The sequence below is a fragment of the Balaenoptera acutorostrata genome, chromosome 17, assembly GCF_949987535.1.
Source record: "Balaenoptera acutorostrata chromosome 17, mBalAcu1.1, whole genome shotgun sequence".
Classification (NCBI taxonomy): Eukaryota; Metazoa; Chordata; class Mammalia; order Artiodactyla; family Balaenopteridae; genus Balaenoptera; species Balaenoptera acutorostrata.
Genome location: NC_080080.1, coordinates 38,028,381 through 38,054,454, shown reverse-complemented (window position 1 = coordinate 38,054,454; position 26,074 = coordinate 38,028,381). Strand labels below are relative to the sequence as shown.

Here is a 26,074-nt window from a genome sequence, read left to right as displayed (position 1 = left end):
GTCCTAATTTACACACTCTGCATCCCTTATAAAGGCCAGGCTACTTACTAGGGTATATAAGATACTTCATGATCAGCTCCATTTACCTATCCAAACTCATTTCATATCACTCTGTCTCTTACTTTCCACTGCAGTAATTCTAAACCTTGTCAGAACAGCACATAACAGTGAGCTGTTTTTCACCTTTCTACCTTTAATTCTTTTTACAGTCTCTCATCCCTCTATTTCCTCACCAAATTTACTCTTCCTCTGCATTCCAGACTTCCTGACTCCTGGCTGAGGTAGGTGCCCTGCCTCCTTGTTCTCACATCTCCTCATGTACCAGTCAGTATAATGACTGTGCTGTACTACAGCTATTTGCTTAAGTATCTGTCTTCCCAACGAGATTACCAGCCCCTCAAGAAGAAAAACAATGTCTTAGTTCCCTTGATATTCCTAGATCCTGGCACAGTACCTGGCCCACTAGGGATGCTCAGTAAATGTCTGTTGAATAAATTAGAGTTACATAAGACATGACTGCTTTTAATTAGTAAAAACAATTAAATCAAAAGGATGGTTAAATGACTTTTCCTTAATATCAAAAACTAATTCTCACCCATAAATTTTCCCTGAAAATGAGAAAAGGGCTTGAGTATTTTCTTTCACTACATTTGCTTTATAATATCATTTCTGCTTTAGAGCTGAAAGTCCTAAAGACAACCCTACAAAGCTATTCTCATCTTCCTTGAAAGATTAGTCTCCCTTCCGATGGGAAGTCAGAAGAGAAAACTAAACAAATGACCAAAGAACACATTTTATTATACATTATTAGCAAAACTTATCAAAATGAAGGTAAAGAAATAAAATCTCTACATACCTGTCACATTGCTGCATTATGGAAATTTCTTTGATTATTTCCTGAAGATCTGACTCAACAGGTACTTGTTTAATTGCCACAACTTGACCAGATTCCTTATGTATTGCTTTAAACACACTTCCATAAGACCTAAAAGAAACCAAGACATTTCTTTATTTTTCCCCTTTCAAACATAACTATTAGAGAAAAAATGGTCTATTATGAGTTTTTACATGTAGTCTTTTCTTTTTTTATTTTATTTTTTAAAAACTTTTATTGGAGTATAGTTGATTTACAATGTTGTGTTAGTTTCAGGTGTACAGCAAAGTGAATCAGTTATATATATATACATATATCCACTCTTTTTTAGATATAGGCCATTACAGAGTACTGAGTAGAGTTCCCCGTGCTATACAGTAGGTCCTTATTAGTTATCTATTTTATATATAGTATCCATGTAGTGTTTTCTAATTTAAAATACTACTTAATGGTGACAAATCAAAGTAAACAATTTAAAAAGTGAATTATATCTTAGCTTTAATGCTTCAATTATAGACTTAAAATTCACTAAAATCATCAAATTAATAGAAAAAGATTTGCTGATTTTCTTATGAATGAAAGAAATAGACTTACGGTTTGTCAGCTCAAACAAATGTAGCATTAAGAAGATACATAAGTAGAAGTTAAAAGAATGAAACACAGAATAAAAACAGCCGAAGTCTCATGTTAGAAGAAAAGGCTGATCTCATCATCTTCAACAAAATCATCCCCAAAATATCAAAGTACAATGTCTGTTCAGACTGCTTAAGAGCAACTGAAATCTTCAGCTGGGGACCACACAACACCAAAGTTAGAGAAGCAGGAAATCTGGTCCCCGCCAAGTCACAGATCCAAGGTCTCTCAAATGCTCCTTTCACTATCTTCTTCTCCTCAAGAGCAAGACCACACACGCACAGATAAATAAAATGAGTAACAGGATCTAATGGCCACTTGTTCAAAAACTGTCTCTGCTACAACTCTTGAAACATTGCCAATTAAATATTTATGTGTCTTAAAAAGCAAGAACAATGAGAGAGGGAAGCCATTTGTATTTTGAGATGAATTAGAAGACAAGGTAAAAACTGCTATCACTTACTAAATTCTTGTTGTAAGTCAGGTACTATGCTTGATGTTTTACAAGCATTATCAAATTCAACCCTCTCAATTGTGAGGTAAAATACTATTATAGCCATTTTAAAAGATGAGGAAATAGAGACTCAGATACCAGTGACCAGCAAGGCCAGAATTCAAACATATTCTTACTCCAAAGATCATGTTTTCCTTACTACATTATTTCTACAGAAGAGAAAGAAGAGCAAGCCGTTAGAGACATGGAATGTTTCCTAATATTAGGAAGCTATGCAGAATCATTTCAAATTTACAATCTTTTAAAATAAGTGAAAAAGTGAAAAATGAGTGACAAAGCAGTTACTTTAACAAAATGAATTGCATTCTATCCTCTGTTTCTTTGGGCTTTCTGAAGTAATTTAATTTAGTTTGATACCCAAAGTCACCTTTGGGTGTGTGTGTGTGTGTGTGTGTGTGTGTGTGTGTGTGTGTGTGTGTGTGTGTGTGTGTGTGTGTGTGTGTGTAGTCCTAATTTACACACACACACACACAGGTAAACCCCACTTTTCAAAAGTTCACCTTACACCCCTTCGCTTTTACAAAACACCTGGATTAGTACCTGTTTCGCTAACCAGAAGAAATTCGAAGATTTACCCTTTTACAAAAAAAGGTGAAAAGCAAAAACAGCATTCAACGTTTGTTTCTGCAGGAGCCATTACAGAGGGAGAAAGTACCATGAGCAGCAAGAGCGGCCGCGCCAAGCTCATCCCCTGGAAACTGCACTCAGCACCTCAGCATCACGCTGCCATAGCTCTGAACTGTGTCTGTGAGCATCTGTGCTTTATCTCAATTTATTCTGTGTATCCGTTAGCAAGACGTGTCATAAGGTAACTGCTTGTTTGCTTTACAACATTTCAACTTACGAAAGGTTTCATAGGAACGCTCTACTTTCAGATAGCAGGGGAAATCTGCATCTCCCCTTAGAAGCCATATCTGTGTGTGTGTGTGTGTGTGTGTGTGTGTGTGTGTGTGTGTGTGTGTGTGTGTGCGCGTGTATGTGTGTGTATACATATATTTTTTTTCCCTCAAAAGCTAATCTAGAATTCAGTGCTAGATTACCTATTGTCAGTTAAGCAACGCCATCAGTCCCTTCTAAGGTCTTCTTGCCACTACAAAGGAGGAAAACTGGGAACCACATTTCCCAGATTTCCCTTCCCTGAATGGATCCCAGTTAAGAGTTTGACAATGCATGAAATCTGAATGGCAAAAAGTTGAGGAGAAACTATCATTCTCCAAATTTAGCTGTAGCAGATGCATTAGCAGATACAAGATACACAGTGGCTTCTTGCTGAGCTTTTTGATAATCAAGATGCTGCTGCTGCAGACTAAGATAGTTGGTGCGAGCTTCTCAAAGATTCTTAAGGATTCCAGCAGATCCCAGGTGAGCTTCTAAGAAACACCACTTCAGTACTCCAGGCTGAGATCTTCAGCACTGGCTTCTCTGACCTTCAGTGACAAAGTCCATGACCTTTGCATCCCTGGCCCTTCCACAAGTCATTTGAGCCCCAAATTTCATAATAAACTCTTTAAACCCAGAGTACACAGAGTAGCCTTTCTTTTCCTAACCATGTCCTGGTACCAATACTTTTGGGGAAGGAACTGGTTCTAAGGGAAGGAATCTTAAAGATGGGAATCCTGGATTAGTTTTTTCTTAGATTTGAATACAGTGATGGCTTCAAAACAAGTGACAAACAGAACATTGATAGCCTATGGTATTTAGGGGCAAAACAATTATTTAAATTATTATCCTTAGTTGCCTGGAGTCTAGGCAAAGCTTTAGAAGACCAAATAACTGTATGAATTGAATGTCACAGTGAAAATAAGGGTACGAAGACTGCAGGATGGAATGGCTGCTCCTGCCTACGCTGGAAAAGTCACGAAACAATTATAACAAGCTCAGGGCTTAAACTGCCAGCCCAAGGCTAAGAGACCCAGAAAACTTCTGAATGCCCCAAAAGAAAGTCGTAATTCTTATATGCCCAGGACTGAGACTTCTGAAACCCAAACTCAAAGTCTAATCTTGCTGGAAGCTGAATTACATTGCAAACTGAATTCACAACAGCACCAGGACTACTATGCTAAAGTTAGGTTTTTAACTGTAAAGAGAGGTACCCAGAGAATTGGTATTGGGATATTAACGTAGACTGTTACTAATCTGAATACCTGAAACCCCAACCCCTACCAAGTCTCCCTTGTCAGCAAAAGCAACCCTATCCCCTAGTCTGAGAAAATTAACCTCATGATGCCTGAAGACTCTATAAGACCTTACTCGAGGGAATTGCCTTTCAGGGAAATGCAGATCCTTTCCCAGACTACATCACCACCACCTCTCATTGTTCCAGACCTATAATTACACTCAAATTCCCACAGACACCAGAGGAATGAATATAAAATCTGACCCAAGAGTACCTACTAGTCACACCAAAAGAGGTGCATGATTTTGTCAGTTTTTATTAGCAGAACCCTAAAGAGTATGTGTGGGAAGGAATTCTAAGATTTCCAGGGAGAAAGGAATTTACTTCTAACAAACAGTTGAGAGTGTCCCTAACAGTCTGCTCAGCTAGTTAACTAAAACCCAGACTCAACAATGGCCCACATTAAGTGAGATGCCAGGGATCCTCATTATACATCAGAGGAAGGAGATCAAAGGCTCAAGCAGATGGAATACTAGAATCGATATCTCACCATGTGACCTGCTGGCCCACCCTCTAAGTATGCTCACTGAGAGAGTCCAGAGGATACTCCCGTTACTGGTGTCGCTGAAAGCTGTATAGTGCAGGTCAGAGGTAACAGAGATGCCAACACTGAAATAAGTTCCCTAAATTTAACGGATGTTGGGATCCATTAAGAAGTGAAGTGACAATGTCTTTCCATCTGAGACAAGGTGGGCATGGTAATCATAATGGGTAGCAAAGTAAGGCTGAACTACAGTTTTCTTTTTTCATACATCTAGATTTTGATTAAAGTTATGCTGGCTTCATAAAAATAACTGCAATTCTTTGTCCCTTAATGACTGGATAAACCTTAGCTGGTACTTTTTTTTTTTTTTTTTTAGTAAAATGAACATAGCGTAAAATTCACCATTTGAAACATTTTAAAGTGTACTGCATTCACAATGTTGTGTAATCCTTACCACCTTTATCTAGGTCCAAATCATTTGGAATCTGCTTTCTGTCTCTATGGATTTGTCTATTCTGGATACCTTATATAAATGGAATCATATGTGACTTTCTGTATCTGGCTTCTTTCACTGAATGTATGTTTCAAGGTTCATCCATACTGAGGTATGTATCAGTACTTCATTCTTTTTAATAGCTATATAATATTCCATTGTACAGATATATCACATTTTGTTTATCCATTCATCAACTGATGGACATCCCCACATTTGGCTATTGTGAATACTGCTGCTATGAGCTGGGATATTTTTTTTTTTCCTTTAAAACATCTTTATTGGAGTGTAATTGCTTTACAATGATGTGTTAGTTTCTGCTGTATAACAAAGTGAATCAGCTATGTGTACATATATCATGAGCTGGTATCTTTTTAATTAATAGATAGATATTTAACTGCCTTTCCATCTTTTCTATGGTAATTGACATATCTAAGTTTAAACTTCTTTGGGAGTCAATTCACACAATTCATATTTTGTATGGAATCATCTACTTCTAGATTTTCAAATGAGTTTTCATAGAGCAGCATTTAGTAGTCTTTTAATTCTTCAAATCATTTCTTTATCATTGCTTGTATCTTCTTTCTTATTCCAAATCTTCAATTATTTTTGGTCTTTTTTCTTTAGTCAAAGTCAGAACTAGGTTTAACTATTTTAATGACCTATTCAAAGAAGTATCTTTTATATACATATATTATTTCTAATTTTTTTACTTTCTATTTCATTAATTTCAGCTTTTTAGTTCATGAATTCTCTATTTCTAGTTTCTTCTGGTACATTTTATTATTTTTCTCAGTTCTTTAAATAAGCACTAAGTTATTTTATTTATTTATTTATTTCCTTCCTTCCTTCCTTCCTTCTTTACTTTTTGGTCTTTCTTCTTTAGTAGTAAAGAAATTTAAAACTAAATATGGTCACCTAATTACAGCTTTGCTGGATTCCATAAATATTAGTATGATTTGTTCTCTATTTCATTGTTTTCTAGATAATTTGCAATTTCCTCTTCATAGGTTACCTCAGATTATGTTTCCTAATTTCCAATAAGTGTGGGTTTTATCATATTGTAATTATTTAGTTCTAATATTAGTAGACTATAATTAGAAATGTAACCTGAAAAATCCCTTTTTTTAGAATTTGTTGGGTTTTTTTTGTTAGTTTTTTTTAATCAGTGGTCCATGAATATACCAAAAACTGGGGGTGGGGGGGAGGCAAGAATAGTTATATCAATGTAAGTATAAATACATACCATATATATGGTGTGTGTGTGTGTATATATATACACACACATATATATAATCAAGTTTGTTGATTATAATACTTAATCCCTTTATGTCCTTTCTCTTTTTTCCTTATTCTGTCCAATTCAGAAAAAGATATATTAAAATCTCTCACATGAATACGTTTTTATTAGATTCCCCTGATGTTTCTAATAGCTTTCCTTCAGAAATTTAATTGTCACGGCGACTGACACATATATGTTTCATTATAAGCTGTCTTTTATGTCATTACCTAATATCCCTCTTTATTCTTCATTTGAATATTAACCCCTCTTTACTCAAGATCTTTTAACTTTAATTTACCTGATATAAATATTACCACTCCTGCTTTCTTTTTTGTTTTTTGGTGTGATTAGTTCTTTCTTATCTGATATCTCTAATAGGAAATACCACTATATATCTACCCTTTGTATTACACGGGCGTCTTATAAACAGCATATAGCTAGGTTTTGCATTTTAATTAGCCCTAATAATTTGTCTATGAGAGAACTGACATTTAGTGAAAAATGTACTTCACTTTATTCCTTCCAACTTACATTTAGCTTACTACTTTATATTTTTGTTTTCTCTATTTCTTTTTCCTTATTCTTGCTGGTCTAAGCTGTTTTAATTGTGTTTTGTGCCTTTTACTATCCTGGAAGTTCTCCTGTACTTTCAGCTTTTCACTACGGAGTATGATGTTAGCTTGGGCTTGTCATATATGGCCCTTCACTATGTTCAGGTACATTCCCTCTATACTCTTACTACTCAATTCAATCAAATATACTCTAGTGAAAGACTAATCTTACACAGTATTTTATAACTGTTCTGTCATTATCTAAATGCTACTTTCATGTTTTTGTACTTACCCTTCTCCCAGTTTCTCTAGTACATCAAAAACTTCTTCAGGCTGCTTAGTCAAACTGTCTTCACTCAGCTTTTTTAGCTTACTGATGAGAAAAAGAACAGAAAAAATATTTTCCTTAAGATCTTTCATAAATTTTTTAATTTTATTTTTAAGAGGCAATATACTCAAATGGTTCAAAATCAATCAATATAAAAAAGTATACAGTACATAGTCTCCTTCCAACCCCTGTTCTTAATCTTCCCAGAAACACCTCAAAGAATAAGCACTTTTATTAGCTTCTTGTGAAACCTTTATACAAATATGAATATATATTTTTATTTCTCCCCCTTTTTAACACACAATATAGCATTTTATACACAGTCTTTTTTATCCACACTGTTATATACTTTTATGTTTTTCCTTGACAACATAAAATCCATGTTGGAGATCTCTATGACATAAATACATAGAAAGCACCCTCATTCTTTTCTTTTTTACATCTACATCCTATTCTGTTGCAAAGATGTAGTCTCTCTTACTCACCGATCCTTTACTTATGGATATCTAGGTTCCCTTTTGCTAATATAAACAACACTGCAATAAATAAGCTTATACATAAGTCAACTCACACATGTGCTAATATATCTTTAAGATAAATTCCCAGAAGCGAAACTGTGAGGTCAAGGGAATATATAAACACACACAAATACAGAAGTATATATATTGATAAATAAGCACATGTACTGTAAGTATAACCATATGTCACAATATAAATTTAATATAAGATCAATAATAACTATATAGTAATTATTAAAATTGTTGATTGATTATATTATGGTATATTTTATCTACTATAATTGTATGTGATATTAATATATATGTATATTAATCGATATTAACAAACTGCCCACCAGGGGGCTTATACGAATTTAATCTCCTACAAGTAATATATGAGAGAGCGTCTTTTCCCACAATTCCACCTACATAGTATTGAACCAAATATTTCAGCCAATACATTAGGTGAAAACTTGTAACTCAGACAAGATTTATTTTGCATTTCTCTTACTATGAGCGAAGTTGAGCATCTTTTAATATAATATGAAACAAATCATCTATTCATGTTCTTTGCTCATTTTTCTCTTGGGTTTTTGGTCCTTTTCTTATCTGTATACAAGGGAAACTGGTCTTTGTTTACATTGCAAATATTTTCACTTGTATTGACTTCACGTATGAGTTTTTAGTTTTATGGTCTACTTGACTATTTGCCATAGAGAAATGTCTTTTTATTTTGTTTTTGCTTTTTTTAAAGTTATCCATAGTATGGCATGTGCAGAAATATCTAGAAGTAAGAAATGAAAAGCATTATACATGGTATGTCTGAAAGACCAAAAATAATTCGGTATGAATAAAGTATCATGTATAAAGGACCAAAAATAGTTCAGAAAGAATAAAGTAAAAGTGGCCAGGATGTATTAAAAAGGGTCAGGTTAAAAAGAGTCTTGTAAACCATGTTAAGGAGCTCTATTTTAAAAAGATCACTTCCCCTGTAATCCAGAGGAAGGACATGCAGTAAGCAACAGTAGAGAAGGGAAACCAGTAGGAGATTATTCAAAATATGGATGCAAAGAGTATAGTAGTGGCAGTAAGAATGGAGAGAGGATAAGCTGATCAAGATATTAAAGAGGCACAGTCAACAGAAAGTGGTTTTGATTAAATATGGGGTGATGCGAGAAAGAGAGGAGTTGAGAATGTCTCTTAATAAGCCTTTGGCTTAAGCTAATGACTAGATGGTAATGTTATTTACTAAGCTAAAGAACACCAGAAAAAAGTTTGGAGGGGAATAAGATGGGTTTAACTCCTCTCATCCAAATGTAGATTTCCAGCAACCAACTGTATATATGAATACCAGCAGAGATCTGAGTTGGCAATGTCATTTTTGGTGTCACCAGCACACAGATGAAGCCTGAAGACTTGAGAAGGGATAAAATCATCAGGAAAATGTCTAAGAAGCCGTAAGGGTCAAGAAGAGATCCCAGGAAAACATCAAAATTTAGGAAATGAGATCATGAAGGACAAGAAAGGAGTACTTGACCATTTTCAAATGCTACTGAAAGTTCAAACAACTTAAAGATTTAAAAGTGTCCATTATAGGATTTCCACTTCTGACCGCAAGGAAGTAAGACGATGAAGTAAGAGGATCCAGAATTATCTGACTGCTGTAAACAACTAAAAAACTCAGAAAAATATAGGAAGCAACTATTTTCAGATATTAGATATCAGACATTTCAGGACAGAGATCCATGAGAAAGGGGAAAGAAATAAGATAAGCCCTACTATCACCCAAGCTTTAGATCTAAAGGCTATGTCCAAAATGTAGCACAGGGAGCAGGGAACCCAACAGAGCCCAGCAATTTTGCTGAGTTGAAGAAACAAAGATGGGAGTTTGGGGAGGCAAGGCAAATAAAATGCGCATTACAGAATACCTGTGAGAAAAGAGCTATGCAGAGAAACAGGTCCATCAATCTACCTAGGAGCTCCCTTGACTATTTAGCTGAATGCCAACCTGTACATGCTTACAAAAACACTCTACAAAACCCAACAAAATCAATTTCCTAAGAGAAAAAAACGACCAGGGAGATTTAAAAAGAACAACTCCCAGAGGTCACAAAAGGCTGAGAATCTTTCCCACCATCAACACTTAAGTGAACTCGTAGAATACAAAGGACATTCAGTAGACATCCCAGAACAGCCTTGTTTTAGAAAAGAGACTGCATTACCAAAACATAAACGCTACTTTACTTTAGACTCTCCCAAAAGGAGCTTAAAAACAGGCTTCAAAAGCACTGAGCCAATCTACAAGGTAACAACCGCCTACCAGAATAAGTCTATATAGGCTACCTCATTTTATCGTGCTTTGCAAATACTAAGTTTTTTACAAAAGGAAGGTTTGTGGCAACGCTGCACAGAGCAAGACTATTGGTGCCATTTTTCCAACAGCATTTGCTCACTTTGTGTCTCTGTGGCACATTTTGGTAATTCTCACAATATTTCAAACTTTTTCATTATCATTATATTTTTATGGTAATCTGTAATCAATGACCTTTGATGTTACCATTGTAATGTGTTTTGGGGTGCCATGAACCACACCCATATAAGACAATGAACTTAATAAATGTTTTCTGTTCTGACTGCTCCACCAATTGGCCATTCCCCATCTCTCTCCCTTTCCTCAGGCCTCCCTATTCCCTGAGACAAAACAATATTGAAATTAGGCCAATGAATAACGCTACAACAACTCTAAGTGTTCAAGTGAAAAAAACAGTCACATATCTCTCACTTTAAATCAAAAGCTAGAAATGGTTAAGCTTAGTGAAGAAGGCATGTCAAAAGCTGAGAAAGGCCATAAGCCAGGCCTCCTGTGCCAAACAGTTACCCTTGTGAATGCTAAGGAAAAGTTCTTGAAGAAAAGTAAAGGTGCTACTCCAGTGAACACACAAATGATAAGAAAGCAAAACAGCCTTACTTTGATAGAAAGTTTTAGTGGTCTCAACAGATCAAACCAGCCACAACATTACCTTAAACCAAAGCTTAATCCAGATCAAAGCCCTAATTCTCTTCAATTCTATAAAGACAGAAGAAGGTAAGGAAGTGGCAAAAGAAAAGCCTGAAGATAGCAGAGGGTGGTTCATGGATTTTAAGGAAAGAAACCATCTCTATAACGTGAAAGTGCAAGGTGAAGCAGAAAGTGCTCAGGTAGAAGCTGCAGCAGTTATACAGAAGATCCAGCTAAGATAGTTAATGAAGGTGCCTACACTAAACAACATATTTTCAATGTAGATGAAACAGCCTTATATTGGAAGAATATACCATCTATGACTTTCATAGCTAGAGAGGAAAAGTCAATGTCTGGCTTCACAGAACAAGGGCTAATGCAGCTGGTGACTTTAAGTTGAAGCCAATGCTCATTTATCAATCTGAAAATCCTAGGGTCCTCAAGAATTATGCTACATCCACTCTGCCTGTGCTCTATAAGTGGAATAATAAAGCCTGGATGACAATACACCTGTTTACAACATGGTTTACTGAATATTTTAAGCCCACTGTGGAGAACTGCTGCTCAGAAAAAAGGATTCCTTTCAAAACATTACTGCTCATTGACAATGCACTTGGTCACCCAAGAGCTCTTATGAAGACGTACAAAGAGAGTAATGTTGTTTACATGCCTGCTAACACAACGTCCATTCTGCAGCCCACAAATCAAGGAGCAATTTCAACTTTCATTCAAGTCTTATTATTTAAAAGATGTTATTTCATAAGACTACAGCTGCCATAGATAGTGACTCCTCTGATGGCTCTGGGCAAAGTAAACTGAAAACCTTCTGGAAAGGATTTACCAATCATAAGAACATTCATGATTCAAGGGAAAAGGTCAAAATACCAACATCAATAAGGGTTTGGAAGAAGCTGAATCCAATTCTCATGGATGACTTTGAGGGATTCAAGACTTCAGTGGAGGAAAATACTGCAGACGTGGTAGAAACAGCAAGAGAACTAGAATTAAAAGTAGAACCTGAAGATGTGACTGAATTGCTGTAATCTCATGATAAAACTTTAGCGGATGAGGAGTTGCTCCTCATGGATGAGCAAAGAAAGTAGTTTCTTGAGATAGAATCTACTCCTGATGAAGATGCTATCAAGACTGTGGAAATGACAACAAAGGATGTTAAATATGACAGAAACTTAGTTGATGAAACAGCAGGGCTTAAAAGGACTGACTCCAACTTTGAAAGAGGTTATACTGTGGGTAAAATGCTATCAAGCAGCATTGCATGCTACAGAGAAATCGTTCGGTAAAGAAAGAGTAACTGATGTGGCAAACTTCACTGTTGTCTTATTTTAAGAAATTGCCACAGCAATGCCAACTTTCAGCAACCATCACCCTCATTAGTCAGCAGACATCAACACTGGGGCAAGACCCTCCAGAAGCAAAAAGATTACATCTTGCTGAAGGCTCAGATGATGGTTAGCATTTTTTAGCAATAAAGTATTTTTCAATTAAGGTATATTACATTGTATTTTAGACAATACTACCGCCCACTTAATAGACAACAGCATAGTTTAAACATAACTTTTCTGTGCACTGGAAAACCAAAAAGTTCGTGTGATTCACTTTGTTGCAATATTTGGTTTATTGCAGTTGTCTGGAACTGGACCCGCAGTATCTCTGAAGTATGCCTGTAACTCCTTAAACAAACAAAATTCAGCCTCAACAACGTAAAAATTTATAATGTCAAGAATTCAATCAAAAGAAGCAAGGACAACTAAAATCCTGCAGACTGTAGAAAAAACCACATTCACAGAAAGATAGACAAGATGAAAAGGCACAGGGCTATGTACCAGATAAAGGAACAAGATAAACCCCAGAAAAACAACTAAATGAAGTGGAGATAGGAAACCTTCTAGAAAAACAATTCAGAATAATGATAATGAAGATGATCCAGGACCTCGGAAAAAGAATGAAACAAAAGATCGAGAAAATGCAAGAAACGTTTAACAAAGAACGAGAAGAATTAAGGAGCACATAGAAGAATTAAAGAACAAACAAACACAGATGAACAATACAAGAACTGAAATGAAAAACACTTGAAGAAATCAAAGGCAGAATAACTGAGGCAAAAGAACAGATAAGTGACCTGAAAGACAGAATGGTGGAATTCACTGCCACGGAACAAAATAAAGAAAAAACAATGGAAAGAAATGAAGACAGCCTAAGAGACCTCTGGGGCAACATTAAACGCAACAACATTCGCATTATAGGGGTCCCAGAAGGAGAAGAGAGAGAGAAAGGACCTGAGAAAATATTTGAAGAGATTATGGTGGAAAACTTCCCTAACATGGGAAAGGAAATAGCCACCCAAGTCCAGGAAGCACAGAGAAATTCCAGGCAGGATAAACCCAAGGAGGAACACGCCGAGACACATATTAAACAAATTGACAAAAATTAAAAACAAAGAAAAGTTACTGAAAGCAGCAAGGGAAAAACGACAAATAACATACAAGGGAACAACCATAAGGTTAACAGCTGATTTCTCAGCAGAAGCTCTACAAACCAGAGGAAGTGGCATGAGATATTTAAAGTGATGAAAGGGAAAAACCTACAACCAACATTACCCTACCCGGCAAGGATCTCATTCAGATTCGAGGGAGAAATCAAAAGCTTTACAGACAAGCAAAAGCTAAGAGAACTCAGCACCACCAAACCAGCTCTACAAAAAATGCTAAAGGAACTTCTCTAAGTGGGAAACACAAGAGAAGAAAAGGACCTACAAAAACAAACACATAACAATTAAGAAAATGGTAACAGGAACATACATATCGATAATTACCTTAAACGTGAACAGATTAAATGCTCCAAGCAAAAGACAAAGGTTTGCTGAATGGATACAAAAATAAGACCCATATATAGGCTGTCTACAAGAGACCCACTTCACACCTAGGCACACATACAGACTGAAAATGAGGGGAAGGAAAAACATATTCCATGCAAATGGAAATCAAAAGAAAGCTGGAGAAGCAATACTCATAAGAGATAAAATAGACTTTAAAATAAAGAATGTTACAAGAGAGAAAAAAGGACACTACAAAGTGATCAAGGGATCCATCCAAGAGTAAGATACAACAATTATAAATATATATGCACCCAACATAGGAGCACCTCAATACATAAGGCAACTGCTAACAGCTATAAAAGTGGAAATTGACAGTAACACAATAATAGTGGGGGACTGTAACACCTCACTTACACCAATGGACAGATAATCTAAACAAAAAATTAATAAGGAAACACAAGCTTTAAATGACACAATACACCACATAGATTTAATTGACATTTATAAGACATTCCATCCAAAACCAGCAGATTACACTTTCTTCTCAAGTGCACATGGAACATTCTCCAAGACAGATCACATCTTGGGTCAAAAATAAAGCCTCAGTAAATTTAAGAAAACCAAAATCCTATCAAGCATCTTTTCTGACCACAACACTATGAGATGAGAAATAAATTACAGGGAAAAAAACAAACACATGGAGACTAAACAATACGTTACTAAATAATCAAGAGATCACTGAAGAAATCAAAGAGGAAATCAAAAAATACCTAGAGACAAATGACAATGAAAACACAATGATCCAAAACCTTTGGGATGCAGCAAAAGCAGTTCTAAGAGGGAAGTGTATAGCAATACAAGACTACCTCAAGAAATAAGAAAAATCTCAAATAAACAATCTAACCTTACACCTAAAGGAACTAGAGAAAGAAGAACACACAAAACCCAAAGTTAGCAGAAGGAAAGAAATCATAAAGATCAGAGCAGAAATAAATGAAATAGAAACAAAGAAAACAATAGCAAGGATCAATAAAACTAAAAGCTGTTCTTTGAGAAGATAAACAAAATTGATAAACCATTAGCCAGACTCATCAAGAAAAAGAGGGAGAGGACTCAAATCAATAAAATGAGAAATGAAGAAGGAGAAGTTACAACAGACACCGCAGAAATACAAAGCATCCTAAGAGACTACTACAAGCAACTCTATGCCAATAAAATGGACAACCTGGAAGAAATGGACAAATTCTTAGAAAAGTATATCCTTCCAAGACTGAACCAGGAAGAAATAGAAAATATGAACAGACCAATCACAAGTAATGAACTTGAAACTGTGATTAAAAATCTTCCAACAAACAAAAGTCAAGGACCAGATGGCTTCACAGGTGAATTCTATCAAACATTTAGAGAAGAGCTAACACCCATCATTCTCAAACTCTTCCAAAATATTGCAGAGAAAGGAACACTCCCAAACTCATTCTATGAGGCCACCATCACCCTGATCTTTAAAAAAAACCTTTAAAAAAAAAGACCTTTAAAAAAAAAGAGTGCAATTTGGTATATGTAAATTACACCTCAATAACATTAATTTACCAAAAAAGTATCTAAATGTAGTGGTAAGAAAATTATTGGTGATCACAGCAATAGCAATTCAGTGGAATGATAGAGGCAGAAGCCAGACTGCAATGGTTTGAGACAATGGGATAAAGTGAAAAAGTAGAAACAACTATGGATCACCCTACACTAGAAGTTTCTGGAAAGGAAAAGTGATTGAAGACATGAGTTGGAGAAAAAAGATAAAGCCAAACAAGCAAAAAACTTATCAGAAATACTTGAATAACTGTAAATGCTGTTGGGAATGAATTAGTAAAATAATGAAAAGTTGAAAATACAAGAGACAAGAAGAAATAACTACTAAAGCCTGTCCCTGAAAACATTGGAAGAAATGATATCCAAAGCACATGTGGGTGGGACTGCCTTAATCTTAGAGGGTTGGGGATACCTCTACCATTGTAACAGGAGGAAAGGATAGGCAGCGTTATAGGTAAGACAGTAAGCTGGCGGCAGAAAGTTGACTGAGTTCTCATATATTGGCTTCTATTCGCTTTATGAAGTAGGAGGGATGTTCATCTGCTGTAAGTGAGGAAGTTAAAATCAGATACTTGAAGATGTATAACTATATCTGAAATAGCCAGAGTGCAGAACAAAAACAAAACAAAATCATAAGTCTCATGAATTTTAACAGGATTACTAGATAGCACTGGAGGCCTGGTTGAGGTTAGAGACCACGGCAATCTTTCTCTTGTTGAGGTTAGAGACCAATGGCAATCTTTGAGGTTTCTTATTTCCTTCGGCACTGCTCAGAAGTCTTAAGATAGGCAAGGAGAAGGCAGAAAGTAGAATTTGCCATTTTGCCAGGCAGATGCCATAGAAGAACAATGAGACAAGGAAGTTAAAGATATTGGCAAAAGAATGGCTGAAGACATGGACCAGGTAAGAAAAGAATAAAAATAGTAAGGGGCTAATGAGCAGGGGGAAAAGAGCAAAGTAGAAAGATACTATGAACCAAAATATATCCCTACCAGAAAAAGAAGTCAGTTTCTTAAATTTTCAAAATTTCCACGTCCTTCATGGCTAAGGAAGCACAAAGTAGCTAAAGATGAGTCACGCACATGATATAGTGATGGAGACAGCATTATATTAACAAATCTGTTTAATACTAAGCCAAAAGGTAATCTAACCACTGCTTAGTTCTTTGGGAGTTATAAACGTCTTAAAGTAGGCTCGCAATCTGGCTCACTTTAAACAAACAAGTCATAGGTCCCCCAAGTGAATCCAGTAAAAACTTAGAGAATTTTCTATTAGTCCACATGTCTTATTTTCTCAACATGTGGAACAACTGAAATGTTACTAATTTAACTTATGCAAAAAGATGGTCTCAGGGGTGTTTGTCAAGTGAAAACACATGATTTATTTTAGTAAACTATTCATTGTTTTGTCTCTATTTCCTCTTTCCCTTTCTGGTGTTTTAAATGAAAATTGATCATTTCAGCTATGGTTTAATTTTAATTGTTATACTGTCTGCTTTTAAAGCCCTTACAGCTTTAAAAAAAAAAAACAACGCATAATTAAAAGCCAATTTAAAATACACACACACACACATACAAATACATTTTCCTATTTTCCTGCCTTGGCAAACACAGTATAATGAGCATAATTTCATCTGTATTTGACATACTGGGGTTTTTAACACCTCAGAATTTCACCATAAATATATGTTTTTAATCACAGGTCCAAAAAAAGTTATTCTAGACTGAGTCCCTTGAGAACATGTACTCTCTCAGGTACCAGGGAATTTTGTGGAGAACAAGTCACCCCCAAGATATCTCTCTCGTGGAACTATCAAGATATAGTTTATTACATACTTTAGCAGACATACCCTAGAATTATCTTTTTCAAATAAATGGCTAATACAATCTGGTTTTTCTGTCATTTGACTTTCTATCTCATAAAGTAGGAAAGAACATAATCTATTATGTCATTGCTAATACAGTGAAAAAAAGCAGTCTTCTCCCACATTGTTTTTCAGCACTAGAATTCTTTTTTAAGCTACAATCAAATTCTCTAATACTTCAACATTTAAGTGCCCACTTTAACCTAACCCCCATCCATAAGCTTGTTTATCTCACTTTTGTGTTTCCTGTTCAAAGTAAGAATTTCTGTTAATATTTTTTCCAAGATCTCAGGAGGGAAAAAACCCTTCAACATAGACTAGTCTTAGTTATCTCCAAATTCTCCTTAATATTTACCATTTCAAGAATAATTTACATTTAGAATTATACCTCAGATAATGATATTATGGTGATACCTTGTTTAATATTTGTATCTTTTAGAGATGCATACTGAAATAGTTAAGAATGCCACCCACTATTTACCTTAGCTAAGACATGAAAACAACCCAAGTGCCCATCAACAGACAACTGGCTTAAGAAAATGTGGTGTACACACACACACACACACACACACACACACACACACACACACACACACACACAGGAATATTACCCAGCCATAAAAAAAGAATGAAGCACTGCCATCTGCGGCAACATGGATGGACCTAGAGAATATTATACTTAGTTAAGTAAGTCAGAAAAAGACAAATAATATATGGTATCAGTTATATGTGGAATCAAAAAATAATAAATGAATCTATATACAAAACAGAAACAGACTCACAGACATAGAAAACAAACTTATGGTTACAAAACAGGAAAGGTGGGGGGCGAGGGTAGATAAATTGGGAGTATGGGATTAACAGATAAATACTACTACACATAAAATAGATAAGCAACATGATTTATTGTATAGCACAGGGAACTATATTCAATACCTTGGAAAATAATCTGAAGTATACATATTATCAAATATATATATACACAGATATATATAACTGAGTCACTTTGCTATATACCTGAAACTAACAAAATATTATAAATCAACTACACTTCAATAAAATAATTTTTTTAAGAATTCCATAATATGATATCTGAGTTTACTTCAAAATAATAAAGAATGGGGTGTGTGTATGGAATATAAATTATGCAAGATTGGCCAGAAGTTAGTAATTATTGAAACTGTGTAATGGGTACACAGAGATGTATTTTCTCTTCTTTACAAAACTATGCTTGAAATTTTCCACAATAAAAAGTTTTTTTAAAGAGTAAATGATAGGAATTAAATCAAATTCAATTGTTCTTAGAAATGACTGGAAACAAAAATAAGCATGTATTCATTGTAAATTATTTATAACTAAATCTAGAAGTAAATAAATGCCTAAACATAGATTATTAATTAATTATGGAACATCCATTCAAGCAGATATCAATTGGCTACTAAAAGTCATATTGTAGAAAACTCACAGATTTAAAACAAGTTAATATATTGCTAAAAGTAAAAAAGGGTAGGTTACAAAATAATGTGCAGAGAACTAAACCATTTTCATTTTTTCTTTTAAGCAGGGGTGTATCTGCATATGTGCATGCACACACACATACTGGCACCAAATTACTGGCAGACTTTGTTTTGTTCACTGCTATATTCCCCAGCACCAAAAACTGTGCCTGGAATACAACAGAAACTCAAATATTTGCTACATGTAAATATATTAAGATTCCAGGCAATAAGGTTTGATTTTGGGGGTGGCTCTCCTCTACACTTTTGTTTCATAAGGTTTGTAAAATAAACATTCTTTTTTTTCTGTAATTGGGGGTAACTTTTAAAATTGTATCTCATAACAAAATTAAAATTTTTCTTCATGATTCAATAATTATTTCATGAAATGCCTTCCATAAAAATCATTTTATACCCAAAAAGAAAGGTTGCTTCCATAGGTTGAATTAATAAACTGACCAAGGCAATCAGAAGTAGTAAAAACACTACCTGTTAACCATCTTATTCTTATGAGTGAATCCTGCAACTACTTAGGGAATACTATCTTTTTTTAAAAATTTTTATTGGAGTATAGTTGATTTACAATGTTGTGTTAGCTTCAGGTGTACAGTAAAGTGAATCAGTTATACATATACATATATCCACTCTTTTTTAGATTCTTTTCCCATATAGGTCATTACACAGTACTGAGTAGAGTTACCTGTGCTATATAGTAGGTCCTTATTAGTTATATATTTTCTATATAGTACTGTGTATATGTCAATCCCAGTCTCCCAATTTATCCCTCCCCCCCTTACACCCTGGTAACCATAAGTTTGTTTTCTACATCTGTAACTCTATTTCTGTTTTGTAAATAAGTTCATTTGTACCATTTGTTTAGATTCCACATATAAGTGATATGATATTTGTCTTTCTCTGTCTGACTTACTTCACTTAGTATGAAAATCTCTAGGTCCATCCATGTTGCTGCAAATGGCATAATTTCGTTCCTTTTTATGCCTGAGTAATATTCCATTGTATATATGTGCCACATCTTCTTTATCCACTCCTCTGTCGATGGACATTTAGGTTGCTTCCATGTCTTGGCTATTGTAAATAGTGCTGCAGTGAACACTGGGGCACATGTACCTTTTTGAATTATAGTTTTCTATGGGTATATGGCCAGGAGTAGGATTGCTGGGTCATATGGTAGTTCTATTTTTAGTTGTTTTTTTTTTTAGTTGTCACATCTCCTTTGTGTCTTTTTTTTTTTTTTAATTTACTTTTGGTTGCGTTGGGTCTTTGTTGTCATGTGAGGGCTTTCTCTATTTGCAGCGAGGCGGGGGGCTACTCTTCGTTGCAGTGCGTGGGCTTCTCATTGCTGTGGCTTCTCTTGTTGTGGAGCACGAACTCTAGAGTGCCTGGGTTTCAGTAGCTGCAGCATGCGGGCTCTAGGGTTCAGGCTCAGTAGTCCCCTGCATTGGCAGGCAGATTCTTAACCACTGTGCCACCAAGGAAGTCCTATTTTTAGTTGTTTTAAGAAACCTCCATACTGTTCTCCATAGTGGCTGTATCAATTTACATTCCCACCAATAGTATAGGAAGGTTCCCTTTTCTCCAGACCCTCTCCAGCATCTACTGTTTGTAGATTTTTTGATGATGGCCATTCTGACCTGTGAGGTGATAACCTTATTGTAGTTTTGATTTGCATTTCTCTGATAATTCGTGATGTTGAGCATCTTTTCATGTGCTTTTTGGCCATCTGTACATCTTCTTTGGAGAAATGTCTATTTACATCTTCTGCACATTTTTTGATTGGGTTGTTGGTTTTTTTTGATATTGAGCAGCATGAGCAGTAGGAAATACTATCTTTAAGAAAGCTAATGTTTCTAAAACAAATCTTCAACATGGATACAAAAAAATGATAAAACCAGATTTAAAAGTCATCCATTTATATTCATCTAACATGCACTGACAATTTGTAGACAAGCTTCCTGCTTGGGTAATGCAAAGAAAATTAAGATACAGCCCTTAACAACCAAGAGCTCCTAATCTAGTAGGAAAGACAGATACATAAGGGCTAAATAACACACAGTAATAAAGGTCGTTAACATTTATCAGGGCTTTTTATGGCCTTGTGCAGAGCATTTAACAAGCACTTTCTCATTTAATCTCTGTAACAACCTTTTTGGTAGTTACTAAAACACTCTCAGTTTTTAGATAAGAAAACTAAGGCTTAAGTGACTTCCCCAGTCGCTTGGGTAATGAATGACAGAACAGAATCAAACCAATGTCTGTCCAATATACCGTATGGAGCTTCTCACTCTTTCAAAGCTAGCAAATACCAAAGGATACTGGATAATTACTACATCAAGTATCATACATCAGTCATATTTTTTAAGGTGGACATTTCTTTTGTAAGTGTTCCCAGGAATTTCTCATCTTCAAATCAGTTATCCCTACTCTGAAAGGTACTTTTTTTTTTTTTGGCCGTGCCGCGTGGCATGCAGGATCTTAGTTCCCCAACCAGGGATTGAACCTGGGCCCTCGGCAATGAAAGTGTGAAATCCTAACCACTGGATCACCAGGGAAATCCCCTGAAATGTACTATTACAGCCACTAAACTGTGAGCTTAAGAACATCTCACTCACCTCATTTCCATTACCTAACTCTATCTACAGTGGACTATTTTTTAAAGGTTCTGAATTTTCAAATAACAAAAATAATCACACAATCACTGCAGTATAAAAAGCAGCTGTTGTATAGTGATTTATACATGATGCAAGATGTATAGGTCATACTTCTATATGTCCATACTCTCTTACATAATCTTTCCCCTTTTCTCTGCCTGTCAGTTAACCACTTCCTTAAAGATACAATCAAAAATGAAACTAGGGGCTTCCCTGGTGGCGCAGTGGCTGCAAGTCCGCCTGCCAATGCAGGGGACACGGGTTCGAGCCCTGGTCCGGGAGGATCCCACATGCCGTGGAGCAGCTGAGCCTGTGCGCCACGGCTACTGAGCCTGCACTCTGAAGCCCGTGAGCCACAACTACTGAGCCCACGTGCTGCAACTACTGAAGCCCGCGCACCTAGAGCCCGTGCTCTGCAGCGGGAGAGGCCACTGCAGTAAGAAGCCCGCGCACCAAAAGGAAGAGTGGTCCCCCGATTGCCGCAACTGGAGAAAGCCCACGTGCAGCAGTGAAACCCAATGGAGCCAAAAATAAAATATAATAAATGAATTTATTAAAAAAAAAAATGAAACTAGAGATCATGTCTTATTCACCCTCGTAATTCCAGTAAGTACCTAACACAGAACCTCATATACTACTGTTTAATAAACTTTTGTTCAATAACTAAATGAATAAACAAATGAACAAAAAATTTTTGCTAACTACTGGAGCTAATAGAACTTCGAAACACCTGTCACACAGTGCTAAAGGGGAAAACCTATATTCCTGGATAAGTTGTTATGGCTCATCACGTGCTGCCTCAAATAAATTAGCTTTACCATCCCAGCAATAAAAACTACACAGGGCTAGAAGTTGATCCAGGGGCCAAAAGCAACCACACAAGGGCTGAAATGGCCAATGGGGATGTTCCACATTTCATGGTTACAAAATGACCCAGTTAACCTTAGATTTCATTAAGCATAAATGCTAACTGAATAAAGACGACAAAGGTCACTGAAGCTCAAGTCATTATTCCAAGTGACTTTAGGCCGCCATTCCCCTAATTAATGGAGCCTATTCCACATCCCATATTTAGAGACCCTGAAGCTCAGAGGGGATGAGCAGCTGACTAGGCACCTTCCCATGTTACCCCACGCACATTTCCTGAGTATCCTCATAATAAAATTCTATTACTGAAGACAATCTGTATACCTCTCTTCCTTGTGGTCTTAAAGGACCTAAATAACAGGAGGAAGCGCCTTATGATTGGCTAAAGGTTTTTTTTTTAATTATTATAAAATGTACATAAAATTTACTATTTTAACTATCTTCAAGTCTACAATTAAGTGGCATTAAGTACGGCAACCCATCTCCAGAACTTTTCATCATCCCAAACTAAACTCTTAACACTTCCCATTTCCCCCTTCCCCCAGTCCCTGGCAACCACCATTCTACTTTCTGTCTCTACGAATTTGACCCTTCTAAGTACTTCAATTAAGTGGAATCATAGAATATGTATGTGTCCCTTTATGTCTGGCTTCTTTCACTTAGAATGTTTTCAAGATTCATCCATGTTGTACCATGTATCACAATTTCATTCCTTTTTAAGGTTAAATAATATTCTAGTATGTATATACCACATTTTGCTCATCCATTCATCCATTAGAGGACATCTGGGTTGCTTCCACCTTTTCTTTTTTTTTTTTTAACCTTTTTTTTTTTTTTTTTTGGCCGCGTTGGGTCTTCCTTGCAGCACGCAGGCTCTCTCCAGTTGCGAGCGGGGGGCCACTCCTTGCTGCAGCACCCGGGCCTCTCACTGTGGTGGCTTCTCTCATTGCGGAGCACGGGCTCTAGGCACACGGGATTCAGCAGTTGTAGCACGTGGGCTCAGCAGTTTGGCTCGCGGGCCCCAGAGCGCAGGCTCAGTAGTTGTGGCGCACAGGCTCGGCTGTTCCGCGGCATGTGGGATCCTCCTGGACCAGGGCTCAAACCCACGTCCCCTGAATTGGCAGGTGGATTCTTAACCACTGCACCACCAGGGAAGTCCCCAAGTCCTTGCTTTCAATTCTTTCAGGTATCTACCTAGAAGTGGAATTGCTGAACCATATGGTAATTGTGTGTTTAATTTTTTTGAGGAAACGCCATACTGTTTTCCACAGTGACTAAACTATTTTACATTCCCACAAGCGATGTACAAGGGTCCCAATTGCTACACATCCTAGACACATCCTATTATTTCCTGGTTTGTTTGTTTTTCTATAATAGCCATCCTAAAGAATATGAAGTGGTATCTCATTGTGGTTCTGATTTGCATTTCCTTAATGATTAGTGATGTTCAGCATCTTCTCATGTGCTTATTATCCATTTTTATATCTTCTTTGGAGAAATATCTATTCAAGTATTTGCCCATTTTTATTTGGGTTGTTTTGGCCAAAGACATTTAAATAGAAACACAAAGGAAGGCTTTCTACACTGCTAGATCTGGCTCCCTAGTCAAGAATAATTAGAATGCTCTCTAGATCTCTTAGGAAACTAATCATGAAGAAGAGGACCTGGCCAGAGAGCAAATCCAGCAAAAGAGAAAAAACGTCTAGCTCTGAGAGAACAGAGATTCCACCTTCTTAGAGCACCTTCTACCTCATTTCAGCTCTGTAATTTTCAATGTCTTTTTCTCTTCTGGCAAATTTCTCTATATTTTAGTGATGACATTATTGGTAGCCTTATTACTACTAATAGTAGCTATTTAATGTCATAACTGTTATTAACAGTTATATTGTTATCAGTGCTATGTGCTAAGCACTATGCTTGATGTTACATACACTATCTCCTTTAAAATTAAGTTCTAGTCTTCAAACCTAGCAATTTCATCTTGAATACTGTTAGAAAAGTCACACATCTTTAAAATACATGGGGGCTTCCCTGGTGGCGCAGTGGTTGAGAGTCTGCCTGCCGATGCAGGGGACACGGGTTCGAGCCCCGGTCTGGGAGGATCCCACATGCCGCGGAGCAACTGGGCCCGTGAGCCACAACTACTGAGCCTGCGCGTCTGGAGCCTGTGCCCCGCAACAAGAGAGGCCGCGACAGTGAGAGGCCCGCGCACCGCGATGAAGAGTGGCCCCCGCTCGCCGCAACTGGAGAAAGCCCTCGCACAGAAACGAAGACCCAACGCAGCCATAAATAAAATAAATAAATAAAATTTTTAAAAAAAAAAAAAAAATAAAATACATGAAAGGTTTTCATTCTTTAGTCCTTCAACATTCCACTATTAAACAATGTCAACAAGTCTCAAAGATGGGAATTCCCTGGCAGTCCAGTGGTAAGGACTCGGCGCTTTCACTGCCCCGGTTCAATCCCTGGTCAGGCAACTAAGATCCTGCAAGCCTCACAGCACAGCCAAATGTAAAATTTAAAAGTCTCAAAGTTAGCTTGAAATAATGGAACATTTTCTAAATTACACAATGAGGAATCCAATCTTAAATCCACAAAATCAAATATCTTTTCTACTTCAACCACAGAAAGTATACTTTACCTCCAACTAATGAAATTCAGGGGTCATTCTTTTTCTGCTCCCTTTTGCTTTTTAAAGGCCAAACATTTTATAAATATTTAGTAGATGTTTAGCTCTGAAGTAATAAAATTGATTTTTTTTAACTCAACTAGAATATATGTATCCAAGTGCAAACTGTCCTTTATCCCCCAGAAAGTTGCATGTTTCTTCAAAAGATGTCAACAATGCCAGACACATTTTTGAAACACTCTGGAGACTCTTTGGAGATAAATGCTTTACCAATCACTTATTTACAATCATCTGTTTCCCTACACCTTAAATTTTGAAGATAAAATATGAGGATTTAGTCTCTATACACTTATAACTCCTCACTCCCATCCCCAGATAAACACTACACTTAATTTCAATAATCCCAAACAATTAATACAGTGATTAAAAGTATAACTACATTAATAAAAGTATAACCTAAGGAAAGTTCAAATTCTTGACAACATTAACATTTGTATCATTCAGTGAGTTCCATACTCTGACTTCTCCTAAATTTTTACAGATTTCATTTAATCCTCACAAAACCCAAAGAGAAAGTACTATTATCACCTCCATTTTATAAGTGAGTATACCGAGACTTAGAAAAATTAAGTAACTTACCTACCATTGCATTGCAGGAAATGGCAAAGCTAAGGTTAGAACCATGGTCTACCTGACTCTAAAGTTCTGGCTCTTGTTTCCCTAGTAATTATCACTTTTTTAATAGTATGATAGATATAATTTGATGATCTCATAGTACATTTACTTTACAAAACTATGAAAATTTATGAGGGTTTAGTTAATTAGTGGCACTAGAATGAGCTGAAATCCAACTCAGAAAACAGATGCTCTACAATGGACAGAAGACTTTTTATAATTAAATGAAAGTCTTGTTTTTCAACTCTATCAAACCATTTCCTCTCAGGTTTGGCTCTCTGCCCAAAAGTACTCTAAAATTATAATTTCCTGGCAAAGAGCTTTAAAGAAAAAGTTGAGATTTTTCTCCTTCCTTCACCCTTGGAGTCTTTCATACTTTTTTCCCAAGAATTTTTTCACTTAGCCTCAACTGGAAAGTGACATGATTCCTTTTAATTTCTTGTAACAAATCTATATGAAGTTAACAACACTGAGATATACTCCCCAGCCCTAAAGACATGTCAATGCATTTACTTTCTTAATAACTCATTTTTCAAAAAACACAAATCCAGAAAATATAGACAGTGTAAAACAGCACCTCTGAAAAAGCTCCAACATATTCACATCCTACTAAAATAAAAG

At 36.1% G+C, this 26,074-nt stretch overlaps 1 protein-coding gene across 3 annotated transcripts in view; it reads right to left on the bottom strand.

Annotated features, from left to right (window-relative positions):
* The window catches only part of STK3 (serine/threonine kinase 3), a 301,708-nt gene that overhangs the window by 261,562 nt on the left and 14,072 nt on the right, over positions 1–26,074 (bottom strand). For all 3 annotated transcript variants that reach the window (XM_057532260.1, XM_057532261.1, XM_057532262.1), the window contains exons 2-3: positions 7,300–7,380; positions 857–985 (exon numbers count right to left, since the gene is read on the bottom strand). In XM_057532260.1, the coding sequence (XP_057388243.1) occupies positions 857–985; positions 7,300–7,380 (210 nt within the window). The remainder of the gene's footprint in view (positions 1–856; positions 986–7,299; positions 7,381–26,074) is intronic.